Source organism: Pseudoliparis swirei, chromosome 8 (genome assembly GCF_029220125.1).
Source record: "Pseudoliparis swirei isolate HS2019 ecotype Mariana Trench chromosome 8, NWPU_hadal_v1, whole genome shotgun sequence".
NCBI lineage: Eukaryota > Metazoa > Chordata > Actinopteri > Perciformes > Liparidae > Pseudoliparis > Pseudoliparis swirei.
Window position 1 is genome coordinate 4829055 of NC_079395.1, and position 15225 is coordinate 4844279.

General features: G+C 48.2%; 1 protein-coding gene across 13 annotated transcripts in view; it reads right to left on the bottom strand.

Moving 5' to 3' along the window:
• Positions 1-2621: 2621 nt before the first annotated feature.
• LOC130198302 (adhesion G protein-coupled receptor L2-like) overlaps positions 2622-15225 on the bottom strand; it is a 151808-nt gene continuing 139204 nt past the window's right edge. For 5 of the 13 annotated variants that reach the window (XM_056421429.1, XM_056421432.1, XM_056421430.1 and 2 more), the window contains 6 exons: positions 13469-13560; positions 11762-11930; positions 10902-11033; positions 9712-9808; positions 8210-8335; positions 2622-4787 (listed from right to left, as the gene is read on the bottom strand). In XM_056421429.1, the coding sequence (XP_056277404.1) occupies positions 3844-4787; positions 8210-8335; positions 9712-9808; positions 10902-11033; positions 11762-11930; positions 13469-13560 (1560 nt within the window). In that variant the 3' untranslated portion in view covers positions 2622-3843. Of the gene's footprint in view, positions 4788-5426; positions 5481-8209; positions 8336-9711; positions 9809-10901; positions 11034-11761; positions 11931-13468; positions 13561-15225 lie in introns of all 13 variants that reach the window. The other 8 variants (XM_056421440.1, XM_056421439.1, XM_056421434.1 and 5 more) reach the window with 5 other exon arrangements.

Consider the following 15225-nt stretch of genomic DNA (forward strand, 5'->3'; position numbering starts at 1 on the left):
ATCTGCTAAATCCACGATGCGCGTCTCCTCCTCCTCCTCCGGACGACGCGCTCACAGTTCAGCACGTGGAAGGATTTAGAGAGCCGATTGCAAACGATTACGCAACAAATCTTGTTAAACGTGCATAATTACTGTCAACGTGTGTTATTACCGTGGCGGTTTAAGGGATTTGGGGGAGCGGGGGGGCTCTTTAGTTTATCGTCGGGGAAATAAAACAAATAAAAAATCCGACTGTCACGACTTTGTCAAAATGAAAATACTTTCGGGTGTTTTATTGATTTCCTTGTTGTCATAATTGATGACAAATGAATCTATAAAATGGATCTCCGAGTATTTTTGTTTTTACTGTGATTCATCACGTGTCAGAACTCGGTTCACGGGTGTAACTCAGATATTAGATCTCGAAACACACGTCGAGTTCCTTATTTATTTAAATATATTTCTGTATCATGTCTGGGGAAACTTTCTGACGTCACGAGTTCATTGAGCTGAGAGACGATTCGACTTCCTGTTATCACGTTTAAATCTATTACAAAATCTATTTTTTTATCTTCTTTTGACATTTAAAAGACAAAAGGGACGTTTTACTCCTGGCAGCAGTGACGAAGCCGTCGATGATTGTTTGATTAAGTTCGATGTTTTGAGTGAGTGATCGATTATGAAATTAAAAGCCGTGCTGCCGACTTTAAAATGTTGAGGCGACGTCGACAATGTTTAAGTATCGCGGTGGAAAAGTTGTACGGAAAAAGATAAAAATTCAATAAAACCTCCTCAACCTTCCTGTTACCTTCAAATACCAACATATCTTAAACCTCCATCGCATTATTACAATTAAAATGATGAAGTGTCAGGTTCTTTATGTGTGTTTGTTGACCACCACCACCCCTTATACATCCCAAATAATGTTTTAATGGCTTTATATTATTTATAAATACATATTTGTGTCCTCTATAACATTTGGGATGAAAACATATTGATATGATCAACAACAGTCTCATGTGTTTGGACCCCTTGGACACGACGCCAACGCACAGGTTCAAACACCGAGAAGGATTGTGTAGCTCATTTGAGTTTGTCCCAAACATCCCATAATACTGTGAGCGGTTGCTCTTGGAGACGCTCTGATGACACACCGGCAGCACGAAGCCCACCCGGCGTTCAAGAGACAAGAGACAGACCATAATAACCTTCCATTTTTGGAAAGGTGGAGTGTTTTGAGGGTCAACACCGAGGGTCTCGTTCTCTGAGGAGGAGGAAGAGGAGGAGGAGGAAGAGGAGGAGGAGGAGGCCTTGTCATCAGGCAGCTCCTCAACAGTCTCCTCTGTGTCACCTTCAAGGTCAAAGAGATGCGACACCCCCTCATGGAGAGAGAAAGAGAGAGTGAGTGAGAGAGACAGATACAGAGAGAGAGAGAGGAGGGAGGGAGAGAGGTAGAGAGAGGGAGGGAGAGAAAGAGAGAGCCAGAGGGAGATAGGGTGATAGAGAGAGGGGGGAGAGAGAGGGAGAGAAAGGGAGAGAAAGAGAGAGGGTGATAGAGAGAAAGAGAGCACACAGAGCATTAAGAGAAATGGGTTAGGCGTTTGCTGTGTAAATGTTGTCATGTTAGCTCCGCCCCCTTTATGTCGCGTGAACTATCAATATCTTCACGGGAACTATATTTCCATATATATTTAATATATATATATATTTTTGTTACCTTTGGGTTAACATTGAAATATATATAGATGTTAAATATATATATAAAAAATTACAAGCTTGTATATATATATAAAATATGATATAAATATTTAAAAAAAATATATATAGTTTAGAAAGTTTGTTGAAATAAATATATATATTTGAACAAAATTCTAAACTATATATATTTATTTTTTATTATCAATTATATATATATAGTTTAGAATTAAAAAAATATATATATAGTTTAGAATTTTGTTGAAATAAATATATATATTTGAACAAAATTCTAAACTATATATACATAAATATATATAAATATATAAATATAAATAAAAGAGTTAATGCTTGAACATTTACCTCGCCTGTTGTTCCCGTGGTGTTCCCATAACGTGTGAATCCAGACAGGAAATGTGGCTCAACCAGCCGCACATGAAACGGTTCAAACTTCCTCAATTAAAACGCACAAAGACCTCCAACATTCTTCTCTCGTGGTTTTCTTCTCGTTCTTCTTGTTCTTCTCCTCCTCCTCCCTCTCTTTTATGGTGGAGTTGCAGCCACAGTCTTTCTGGCTCTGGGTGTTGTCCCTTCTTTGAAGCCATTGTGTCCGCAGCTGAAAATAATCCCCAATAAAACATCCAATTATTCTCATTTCAATAACGTTTCCATGCTGCTGTACGTTGGTAAACCAGTTTTTTTAAAGACAAACATCATATTTAGTTTTTCTGCGATGTAATAACTTTCATCCTCTGGTTCCCTCAGCCAAAAGGAGAATATTTACCTTATGTATTTTGCATTATTAAAGTCATTTCCGTGTTTCCTTCCTGCAGCCGGGTCTTCTCGTGGGATTTGTTGACAGTAACTATAAATATGGAAATTCCCCGACGCGAGACGGATCCCGGCTCATTTGTTTAAACGCACGAATAAGCAGACGGACCTCCGAGAACAAGAAAAGAATTTCACATTTATTTGATATCAAACAGGAGTTGAATTAAATACCAGCTGATGATGGACTCTTACAAAAGAAATAAAATGAAACCTAATCAGTGCTGCAACAACTGTTCACACTTTCCAACCATGTTCTTTTACTTCTTCCTTTTTCCTCTTGAATCGTTCAGTTAATAAATTAATTAGTGTCAAAAGGATGAAATATGTCCGCAAAAATCCGCAATATCGCATCGGTCGTGAACATAAGTCTTCTAAAAAAAACTTGACAATTCCTTTTCAAGTCGAATAAATTACACGAGTTTCCAAATTTACTCCAAATCTGTGTGCGTGGCCAAAAGGAGGTGTTAACGAATATACTGATGGCAACAAAAAAAATCATAATAAAAAGAAAAAATCATCATTCATGAAAGCAAGAAGCACTTCACAAGCAGAGACATGAGCGTGATTTCAGATGGAATCTCTTGACGATTTTTTGGGGTGTTTTTTTTCTTCTTCTCATATTTAAACATAATACAACGAGTCGAGTGTGAGAGGGAAACGGTTCCACCATGTTGATGGGTCTGAAGAATCCTATTAACAATAACTACTGATGCTTGTTCTTCTTTCAGGTTTTTTTTCTTCCTCTTCTTCTTCCTCTTCTTCATTTTTACACTAGTGGTACAGCAAAATATATCTTCTTTAGCTGTTACTTTGACAACAGTTAAATGTGCAATAGAGAAAATATAAGGCCTGAGTCTGAATTAGTGGTTTCTTAAACTCTACAGTCCCGACCGAGCCACACACCAGTTCTACTTCTGGATTTCATGACTAAAAAGACCCTGGTTCTGCAAAGACCCCCCCACGAATATGTCCGGAGGTTCAAAGTTCCTTTGCTCAAAGTCATTATTATTATTATTATTGTTTTCATCCCTTATTTCCTCGACGGCACACCAGAAGAGCCGTGCCTCCCGTGTGAGTCCTCCTCTCCTCCTTCCTCTTTCACAGTCCACGTTCTGTGTGCAAAACTAGTCTTTTCTTCCATCTTTTTTTCCCCCCCCACCCAACGACATTTCACTTCCTGTCCTAACAGGAAGTGGGGAGGGGGAGAGAGGGGGGGGGGCACGCGGAGAGCCAGACGATTCGCCGGCTCTCTTGACATCGACCGATAAAAGCAGCCATCTGTTGAAAACCTGTGCAAAGAAAAAAAGGGGCGGGGGGTGGGAGAGGGGGGGAGGCGGCTCAGAGGCTGGTGATGAGCTGCATCTGTCCGTCGCTCGGCCCCTCCCCTTCCTGTTCGCTGTTGGGCGGCGGGACGATGCAGCCGTCGCTCGTGCCTCGGTTGATGTGGTAGTAGGACAGCGGCTGCGGCGCGTCGCCGAGCTCCGGCATGCTCTTGTGATACGCGTCCTCGCTCTCGCTCCGAGGCGAGGAGGAGAGCTCCTCCCCCTCCCCTTCCTCCTCCCCTTCCTCCTCCCCGTCCTCCTCCTCCTCCTCCGGGGTGTACGGCGAAGCCGAGGGCGAGTCCCTCAAGTTGGGCATGCTCGTGTACAGGGAGTCTCTGTTGTTGTCGTTGTTGTTGCCAGGCGACGGGGAGCCCGTGTCCTCCGCGGCGGCGACAGCCTCGGAGGCGTGGCCGCCGGGCCCCTCCAGGCGCCGGGGGGCCTTCTGGGTGCTGTAGAGCAGGGAGTGAGTCCTCTGGGGCAGCAGGGGGGCCTCCAGCACCTCCTTGTGGTGGGGCTGCAGGAGCAGCTCCAAGGTGGCGTGGCCTCCTCCTCTCCTGAGGGGCGTGGCGGCGGCGGCGACGCGATCCGCCGCCGCCACCCCGGCGACGCCGTCGTCCTCGCTGCCGCTCCCGCCGCCCCCGCCGCCGGCCACGCCCCCGACCGCGGTCACTCTGGCGTGCGGCGGCGGTGCGCCGGCCCGCTCCGGCTCCCTCTGGTGGTCGCGGCCTCTGGGGGCCCCCCCGCGGGGCCGCAGGTTGTTGTGGACGATCTCGGAGATGATCATCTTCTCGAAGGCGACGTCGTCCAGGCGGAGGCCGCCCAGGTGCTCGCCGGCGGGGCCGCGCGCCGCCACGCTCTCATAGGCGTCGTCGCGCAGGGAGTAGCTGTTGTTGAAATTGCCATTGAGGGGGAGGGTGTCCATGGCGCTGAGGTCCCGGCCGCGGCTCAGAGAGTGCTGTCCTGCAACAAAAGCCGAGGGGGGGGCGTGAGATATGATATCACTTCATCGTGTGTGTGTGTGTGTGTGTGTAGAACAACGAGATACTGCTCAGGACACGGCACTCTTTGACCTCTGGAGGTTCATTTAAATTTGATGCAAATATGGAAACGTTTTTTGTTGTTGTCCATGTCCGTCCTCATTGTGGCTGAATATCATTGAAGCCAATCTAAGAGATTATCCTGAACAATATTGGGAGAAATGAGAACAAAAGGATGACTTTCAAAACACACACACACACAGAGCAACACGATGATGAACAGGGAGCAACGTGAGCAGCACACACACACACAGAGCGACGGGGAGGAGGGCGGGAGTCAAATGAATAAATGAATTCAAGCCGATGAGGGAAGTGTTGCGACGCGAAAAGAAGGAAAAAAACCCACAAATGAATAAAACATTCCACCTGTTAAAAGAAAGAAAAGAAGGCGAGACAAAAGAGTAATGTGGAACACAGATGGCCTGCTCTGCACCGGGGTCCCGCACACACACACACACACACACACACACACACACACACACACACACACACACACACACACACACACACACACACACACACACACACACACACACACACACACACACACACGATGACTCACTTTGCCAACACTCACATCAAGTGCGTCTGCTCAGGCTCTCTGGCCTAAGAGCAGCTGATGTGCAACACAAAAACAAAACAAAAAGAAACAACAACAAAAAGTAAAACAGATGCCTTGTCTTTTTTTTTTTTTGCAGCAGAAATAAAAGAAATCAGAGAAATCAGAGCCGTCCGGCCCGGATTCAGTCCGTCCGACTCGTCGCGTCCTGGTGCCGTTCACGTTAATTTGGCGCATCGATTCAAAATGGCCGGCGGCGCGGCGGGGAGCCGGTTTGTTCGGAGCTTTGGGGACGGACTGGACCCGGGACGCAGCGGGGGAAAGAAAAGCTTCAGCAGCAAGCACAACGTTTATTAATTCAGTTTTTTTAAAGGAAGAGAAGGAACTTATCCTCATCTTTCTTTATGGATGCGCTCTTCACTTTCAGAAAAATTTAAAACAACACACACACACGCACGCGCACACACACACACACACACACACACACACACACACGCGCGCCGGATGACGGGGGAAGCGTCGTCGGGGCTTTTGTTTTTAATTTGACGATTGGATTTATTTGAGTACGCGGTGAGCCTGCGAGTGAAAAAGGGCTTTACGGAGAGGTCGACACGGGCAGAAAGAAAGCAAAATAAATGAATAAAATAAAAAATAAAACACAGGGAACATGTACCGGGACTCTCGGGTTTCAAACGAAGGTGTCAAAAAAGAAAGAAAGATGCATGAGAGCAACGGAGGAAGAAAAGCTCGAAAACAACATCAAAGGAAACGAGTGAAAAGAGCAAAAAGGGGCAAATTAAAGAAAAAGGGGGCGGGGCCTGAGTCTCTAAATAGACCCCTGCTTCCCAAATGTGCACGTGTTCGTGTGCCGGCGTTGATTATACTGCAGCAGCCAGGTACTGTCAACCGGCAGCGAGAAGGGGGGGAGGGGGAGAAGGATGGGAACAGAATTCAAGTGGACAGCTGCACTCTGGGAAGCGTTCCAGCGGAGATCCGTCCAAGATGTTCTGCTTACCCGTTCCACCGCGTCGGTGGAACATCTGCAGCGGGTTACTTAGTATTAATACACTCATAACGGACGACGCGGCGCTCCGCTTTTCTCTTTCTCTCTCTCTTTCCGGGAGCTAAACGTAACGACTATAGCGGGCGAAATTTTGGGAAAGAAAAAGAAAAAAGAGAGCAGAAGAAGCTCATGTGGAACTCGACAGTCTCTCGGCGCGCATTTCCTCCTCGGTCGGAGATCTTCGCGCCGGGGTTTTGACATTTGTGTGTCACGCTGCTCGCCTGGTCGCCTCAAAACTACTTTCCATATGTCACGGCTTCCTGTTCCTCCCGCGCGTGTGTGTGTGTGTGTGTGTGTGTGTGTGTGAACCCGGCTCATGCAGCGGTTCTTCTTCTCAGGGGAGGCGTGTGTGTGTGTGTGTGGGGGGGGGGGGGGTCTACAGGGTGTTCATTTATGTTTAGACGTTCAAAACGCCGCGCTCGTTAAATACATATTCATCGAATCCGTCTCCGCCGCTCCGACGCTCACGTGTAATTACTACGACGAATCGGCAGGTAAACACTTTGGGGCGGCAGCGCTCCGGCTGTCACGGCAACGCACGGACCCGCCCGCCGCCGCCTGCCGCCGAGCTCAAGAAGAAAGGGAAAAAAGAAAAAGATAAAGTCTTTTGATTTCCTCGCGCAGACGTCCGCTCCTTCGCTCACTTTCGGGCCATACCGCCGCTTTTTGTACATTCTCTTTTATCATCAAATGCCCGGGAGTATCTGAGGGCGATGGATCCGCCCGCATTGCGTCACGAGCTTCCGTTTCTTCTCCTTCCTCTTTGATTGGGTTTCTTACGCTCTGCCGGGGAGGAACTAGGTCACCGCCAACACGGGCGCGATTTAAACCCTTCTGATTGGACGTAAACTCGACAACGACGGCGAACGGCTCGTCGAGATCCCCCCCCTCCCCCCCCGCTTCCCCCGGATGAATAAAGGTTATCGGCGTAAACGATCGTGACCCCGGAGCGGAGCTCATATCTCTGAGAGGAGATGAGAGAACGGCGACGTGGCTTCACCTCCTCGGCAAAAGGACTCGCTCCGGTGAGAACGAGAGAGACGCGGGAGGTGGGATGAAGAAAAGCAAACGTGTAAATCTGGAGTGATTATTCTCTCCTTTTTTTTTAAGGCGTGTTGTGTCAGAGGCCTCGAGAGTGTTCGTGTTTTTAATAACTCCGACGCACTCAAAGGGGAGACGCTCAGGGGAGATGATGAACGAGGTGATTACCGCCGCTCTCCTTCCCGTCGGTTCACTGAGCCGCCCGCCGGTTAGCTTAGCACAAAGACTGGAAACGGGTAGGAACACCTAGCGTGGCTACGAGGACCCTCCTTTTAAATCTGGACGGGAAGAAAAAAAAAGGAGGTGACAACATAATAATTTTGATATTTTGAGTGGTCGCCGGTTGCCGAGCGACTGCCGAAGAGCCGAGAAACACTCCCGTGGAAACCGGCGAATTTCTGCACGCATTAATTCATGAGTTAATCGGTCGGCTTTTTCTTCTTCTTTCGATGCAGGTGGGCAGATTTCCGGCGAGCTGCATCCCCTTTGTTTTCCGGTCGTTATGCTAAGCTACGCTAACTGGCTGAGACGAGACGTGAGAGGAGTGGCATCGATCGGCTCGTCTTACTCAACCTGCCCAAAAAAGCGAATAAGTGTACCACACACACACACACACACACACACACACACACGCACACACAATAGATCAATGCAAGAATAGAAGCGGAGGGTGGGTGTGCACCTGGGGAGTGAAAGGCGGGTGGAGAGGGGGTGTTGCACACCACCGTTTCTGCCAGGAGGTTGTTATAAGGGTTAGTGTCGTGGGTTCGGAGGAGGGGGTTAGTTAGGAGGTAGTTGCCAGTCATCCCTGAAATAAAAGGAACAGAGAGAGAGAGAGAGAGAGAGGGAGAGAGGGAGAGAGGGAGGGGACACAAACAGTTGAGAACAGAGCTTGAGGTTCTGTACTTTATGGTCTGAGGCGGTCCACGTAAACAAACCCCGACATTCGGCTGACACCGCGGGAAAAAAAAATGAAAATCAAGATTTACGACCCGCGATCCGTCTGCCTTCTATTACGGACCCGAAGCGGCCGTCGAAACGCGGGTCCGAAGAAAAAAAGAAAAAGAGGAGCGAGACGTTATCCAAACACTCGTCCGACGCGGCTGACAAACAGCATCATGGCGACGAGCGCGGAGCGGAGCGCGAGCGGCACAATCAGCGGCGGTGTTTACGCGAACGAAAACAAACCCGTCCAAACAAACGCGTCCAGTCGGGACACGAGACATAACAACGGCTGAGTGGCCCCGCCGCGAAGAGAACAGCGTCCCCTATCATCACGTGTAAATCCTCCAGAACGTAATCACGGCGCTCCGTCGGTCGGGATGAGAAACGTTGTGCTGGCAACTCGAGAGAAAAAAAGAAATAAAAAATCTGAACTGCGGCCAAATGTTGTCTGGCACGGCGCCTCCAGACGAGGGGGGGGGGGGGGGGGGCGCTCTGAAGAGACTCGCTGTGACCTCCGCCTGACTTTGCTCCACCTCCACCTCCACCTCCGACGATGAGACCTGAACTTTCAGACCTCCTCCGTTAACAAGCTGAATGTCACACCTCCACCGTCGGCTTTTAAGACCAGAGCAGGAAAGAAGAAGAAGAAATAAACGCTGTGAACTTTTGGTACACGCTGCATTTAACACCGTTTTTCCTTCTTAACATAAAGAGAAATGCAACTTTAAATCAGGCCTCTTCTTCTTCTTCTTCTTCTTCTTCTTCTTCTGTGACTCTAATATCAACGCTGGCATCCCGTGTTGTCTAAGTTTACCCCGTTGTCTTCTTCTTCTTCTTCTTCCCTGTCTCGCTGCATCCAAGTGTTTATTGAGACTTCGCAAAGGAAGGTGCGCTTCGCGTTCCTCTCTCTCTCCCTCTCTCCCTCTCTCTCTCTCTCTCTCTCCCTCCCTCTCCTCTCTCTCTCTCTCTCTCTCTCTCTCTCTCTCTCTCTCTCTCTCTCTCTCTCTCTCCCTATCTCCTCTCCCTCTCCCTCTCTCCCTCTCTCTCCCTCTCTCTCTCCATCTCCCTCTCTCCCTCTCTCTCTCTCTCTCTCCATCTCCCTCTCTCTCTCTCTCTCCCTCTCTCCCTCTCTCCTCTCTCCCTCTCTCTCTCTCTCTCTCTCTCTCTCTCTCTCTCTCCCTCTCTCTCCCTCTCTCTCCCTCTCCCTCCTGGTGGCGGGCGCAAGAAGCGGTTGCTTACCCTGGTTGAGCGTGGCGGTGCTGTTGATGTCTCCCGAGATGAAGGACGACTCCGACTGCTTCCTCACCGTGTCGTTCCACATCCGCCTGATGCGGCTCTGCGGGCGGAGAGGGAAGGGAAAAAAGAAAAGAAGCAGCCGTAGATCAGAGCGCGGCGCGGCGGGGTTATCCGAGGCGCTTCGGAGGCCCCGGGAGCCACGGAAGGTTTCCGTGTACGCGGGATTTAATTTAATGAGCGTGCACCCTGCCGATGACTTGGTCCTGCTCCGGTGAAACGAAGGCTTTGCAGGCGCGATAACAATTTTTTTTTAGGAAACTGTAATTTGAAGCATGGGCCCACAGCAGCTCTTTTTTTCTTTTTTTCTCACCAGAATTTGGAGCACAAATTCCCAAAAAAGTTCTCCTGAGGAAGAACGAGTCGAGTCGTAGTAGAGATCATAGGGATCAGAGACCGCTGCGTACCTATTCAACACTTTTTCTTTTCACGATTCTCTCCGTTTCATCTATTCAAACGGGGTCATGGAAACGGGTATGAAAAGACGATAAAGAAATCAAAGAGAACATTAAATACGTTCATGAAAAATAGAAAGAAAATCCATGCCATCTTCCCTCACATAATGGTGGCGAACATCATAAAGTGGCGCCTGAAATGTGACACAAAGTACCGCAGTGACATTTCCATTGAGAGGGTTTAAGCTGCGTATCTATGAGAGAACCTCGGCTTTAGAGTCTTTTATAAAAGGATGAAATCCTCGATGTTGCTTATTGTCCACAAATCATGCGCCGAGAGCACGATTATCAATACTGTCCGACTTCCCCGGCCGCTCTGTGGCTGTCAGCCAAAAGGCCATTTGGGGTCTCAGGACATAAATCTTTACAGACGGGTTACCAATAACAACCTCTCATCGTTTAAAAAAAAAAAGGCTGAGTAATTTCCATTAAACATCTAGACGGGGTAGTTTTCAAACATACAGTAGTGAACGGTGTCTTAATAAACTGTCTCGCTAATGACAACGAGAGAGGAGGAGGAGGAGGAGGAGAAGAAGAAGAAGAAGTAGAAGTAGTCTTGGGGGGTTTAATGGGAAGTTTCTCCCAATTAAAAACTGAACATCATCATCATCACGTCAAAGCACTCATATAAATGCACTGGAATCAATTTGAATACCCCCCCCCCCCTCGGCGGACACCCACCTGGGTAGCAGACGAGTAGCGGGCCGTGGAGCGCGACGTGGCCGTCTTGGCGGCGCCGTGGTGCGGCCCCTCCGACGGCAGCGCGCCGCAGCACCGGGACTGACGGAAACATTTGCTGTACTCCTTGCGGACCTGCCGGGGGGGGGGGAGGGGGCGCACAAACAAGATCAGGACTGAGGCTGAGCCACACGGACCCCCCCCCCCCCCTTTCCTCTCCTTCCTTCCTCTCCCTCCACTGGGGGGGGGGGGGGGGGGTGCAAATCCCTAATCTTTACCAAATGCCATCCGGCTGACAGCTGTTTAAATGCCGGCTCCGTGAGGACGGGGGATAATAAACTCGGACGCTCGCGCGCACGGAGACGCTCGTGGAAAGCGAGGACGTCCCGCGATTAGATTAGGAGAGGAACGTGAAGAGTTCTACGACGGCGAGGCTTCAAACTGATTGACGACAGATTATTTTGTTCCTAATTTAATCATTTCGCTTTCTAAACGTTTCCCGAGCCAAAAGGTGACGGGCTCTCTTTGTCTCGTCTTGACAGACTGAAATGTCTGAGACCCCCCCCCCCAAACCTCAATTTACTCTCAGACACAGATTAATTTCATGATTAATTGATTATGAAAACAGTTGCTGAATACATTTCCGTCAATTGAACATGTGATTAATTGACTCCATTATAAATATCGTTTAATCCGTCGAGTGTGTTTTCTTTTCTTCCGTGAACTCATTAATGGATTGGTCAATCAAATTAAAGAATGTCTAAAAGTGATGCATTCCTCTTTAATTAAAGAACAACAGAAACACGTCAGAAGCCCGAAGAACCTTCTTCCTCTCAATCTGAAGACGAGCCGTGGACTCTCACCTTCTTCTGGAGGAGGCAGTGGAAGATGAAGATGAACATCCCCTGCAGAGTGTTGAAGACGGTGAAGAGGTACGCCATCACGACGGAGGACTCGTTGAGGAAGAACAAGCCGAAGGTCCACGTGAGCGCCAGCAGACACAGGAGGACGAAGGCCCCCGACACCCACGACCTGCGGAGAGCGACGAAGACGACGATGAGAGACGGCGGCCATTCTGCTCGCGGGGAGCAGCTGGTTAAAATCTCTTTTGCATATTGCCGTATAAACTTCTGCTGATACAAAGACTTGGAATGAATGTGCGTTGGGTATTTGACACCGAGTCAAAATCCCATTTCCCCGCTCCCTCCTCGGCGCTGTTGGCTTTCAGAGCGTGCCGACGCTGCAGCTTTCCTCTTTTCTTTTCTTTTTTGTTGTTGTCTCTCTCTCGGCGGCTTCCAGGAAAAACCCCGAGAGGAAATAAGATAACGTCACAGTCGATGACGACGGCTATCCCTTACTGGCTTTGGGAAGCGAGCGAGGAGCGAGGAGACGGGACCAAATGAAGGTGACGGCCCGTAGGACTGGCCGTCCAGTTGTTTTTTTTGTTTTTTATAACCCTACATTGCTGATTTGAGCTGGATCCTAATAACTGTGAGTCAGCGATTTTCGGCCATTTTGAATTTGGTGAAAATCACAGATTTGGCGACTTCTCCTACACCCTGGGTCCGATTCATACCAAACTGGTTCTGTCCATCAGGATCGAAGCTATAGGTCCATCTTTCAATCAGGGGGTTGGCGGTTCAATCCCCGCCCTAGTCCATGCGTCCTTGAGCACGACACTTAACCCTGGGTTTCTCCCTGTAGCTGCGTCTGCGGTGTATGAATGTAACGTGCTTGTAAGTCGCTCCGGATAAAAGCGTCAGCTAAACGACATGTCATGTAATTAATGACCGTTAATGGGTTTTTGACTGATGGTGTGAGTACCCAGCATCCCAAGATGTGTCAATGGCGTCGTTCTGGACCGAGATCAGAGCGGCTGTCGAGGAATGGGCGCCCACGTAACACGCGTCGGCCCGCTGTCAGACGCATTGTTGAACGAGAACCCGGCACAGAAACGGACGGGGAACCTTTTTTCATTTTTTTTCCATCGAACCCATGCTGCTTGAAGCTGTAAAGGTGGGGGGAGGGGTTCAATTCAATTCAATTCAATTCAAGTTTTTATTGTCACATCCCCTTTTATACAAGTATAATCGGTTTGTGAAATTCTTATGTGGGTTTAAATTAATAAATAAAATGTATACCTTCTTTAAATCTATCAGGCGTGTGGTGGAATACGCCTGTAAAAAAATACGCCGGCGTATATATAGGAGCGGAATGGATACCGAGAGGTCAGAAATGCAGTTATGAAGAAGAAGAAGAAGAAAAAAAAGGTGCAAATCGTGAAAAAGTGAGAAAAAAAAGAAAAAGGGCACCGTCATTATACGGGATGAAATAAAAAAATATGTGGAAGGGTAGAAATAGGAATATTGGTTCAGACGAGAGGAAAAAGCCAATCAAATAAATGTGGTGGTCAAATGTGGCTTTTTTAAATTTCCAGAAGGGGAAGCAAACGCAGTAATGGTGCGTATTACCTCCACACACACACACAGACAGACACAAACACACACACAGACACACACACACACACACCACAGAGCGGCCACCTGATCGGCCACAGTTACACCCCTCACCTGATCCCCCCCAGCCTGGACGAGTCGGGTTTCATGGAGGTGGAGTGCTTCACCATCTTGAACATGGTCACCAGCAGGAAGATGACATTGACCTGTCAAAACAGACGCGCATCACGGTCAACAGGCGCCACTTAGAGCGGCGTCCGGTTCCCGCTGCGCACTTCGGCGAGAGTATCGCGCCGAGGAAATACTCCTGCAGGGGGAATGCATGTAATCAGAAGAACTTGAAGCGCGGAACAGAAATACTCAAAAATGTCACAATATTAGACAATACAGCGGTGGATTATTAATGAAGGCTTTTACTGTTCACGCCGGAACTCATTTTAATTATTTTTGGGGGGTTAGGGTCAGAAACCGGTGAGGATCACAGTTGCACAATGTTTGTTTTGTATATATTTCACGTAAAAAAACCGATCGGACTCGGGAACCGTGAAAGACGACTATTTTCATAACGGTTGTTAATTGATTTTGCGTCGAGCGTTGATTAATCAACGCATCGTTTTTCCTCATCAGTAACACGATATCATCTGTAAGATCTTCATCTGTTCTTAATTTGTCAGCTCTTAAATAACCCTAGTGGAGCACAACATGGACAATATCTCCCACTGACATATAACATCTGCTCTAAAGTAAATGTATTTGGTTATATACCCCCGTAGTTATGTTTCCCACTGGCTTAAAGCATCAGTTAATCTACAGTATCGTGGTTTTGGCTGGATGGTCAGCGTCAACACCAGCATACCTTGACTGGGAGGATTATCATAACTCAACGGCTCGGTGCGGATGATAAAGTGCGCCGGCGAGAGGTTAACTCCTCCGGTCCTCTTCACGCGGCTCTGGCCTTCCACGTCAAAGTCAACGGCAAAGAGCGAACGCCTCATCGAGCACAAGAATGTGTATCCGATGGAGTCCAAACAGAACGAGGGAGAAAAAGAATAAGCCACGGGAAAAACAAGAGGAGAGGAAAGACTCGTGTTTCAGAATGGAGAGAATCCAGAGAGGCACTTCAGGTTTGGACCGACTCCGCCGTAAACCTTCGAGGAGCAACTTCACGTGCGTGGTTTTTTGTGTGGACATTATTAAAACACTCTCTCTCAGAGTGTGCATTTTTTTGCAACGGCGGGAAAAAAAGAAAAGAGGAAGAAGTGAGAGTGAGACGAGAAAACGAAAGCGCGGCGATCTCGCCGTCGTCTCCGTTTATCAGAAGGCGTTTCGTTGTCTACTCGTGAATAAGCAAAAAACAAAAAGGATTTGCATTCTTACGTACGACATATGTTCGTAAACGGGGTAACAGAAGGGGGGGAGGGGGGGGGGGTTAACTAGAAACGAAGAGTGGAAAGCAGATGGAAACCAACAACATCAACGGGGAAAAGATGGAGTGTAAAAAAACAAACCACAAGGAGTGTGTAAGGAGACCGAAAGAGGCTCTTAGATCACAGCTTAGAGCCACGCAGAGTTTCAGTCGAGTGGCTGGAGAGCCATTTAACAAGTGATGACACAAGATTCAAGATTCAAGATGTTTTATTTGTCACATACACACACAGGGTGTGCAGTGAAATGAAAGTGGCAATGCTCAGCAGGAATGTGCAAGGGCAACAAGTACACACTATTTACAAATAAAAAACAACACAATATTTACAGTAAGTGTGTGTGTGTGTGTGTGTGTGTGTGTGCCTAAGAGGGCAGTTGTGTGGTCTATGTGGGGTCCTGGTGAGGTCGGAGTTCACAATCCTGATGGCCTGAGGAAAGAAACTCCG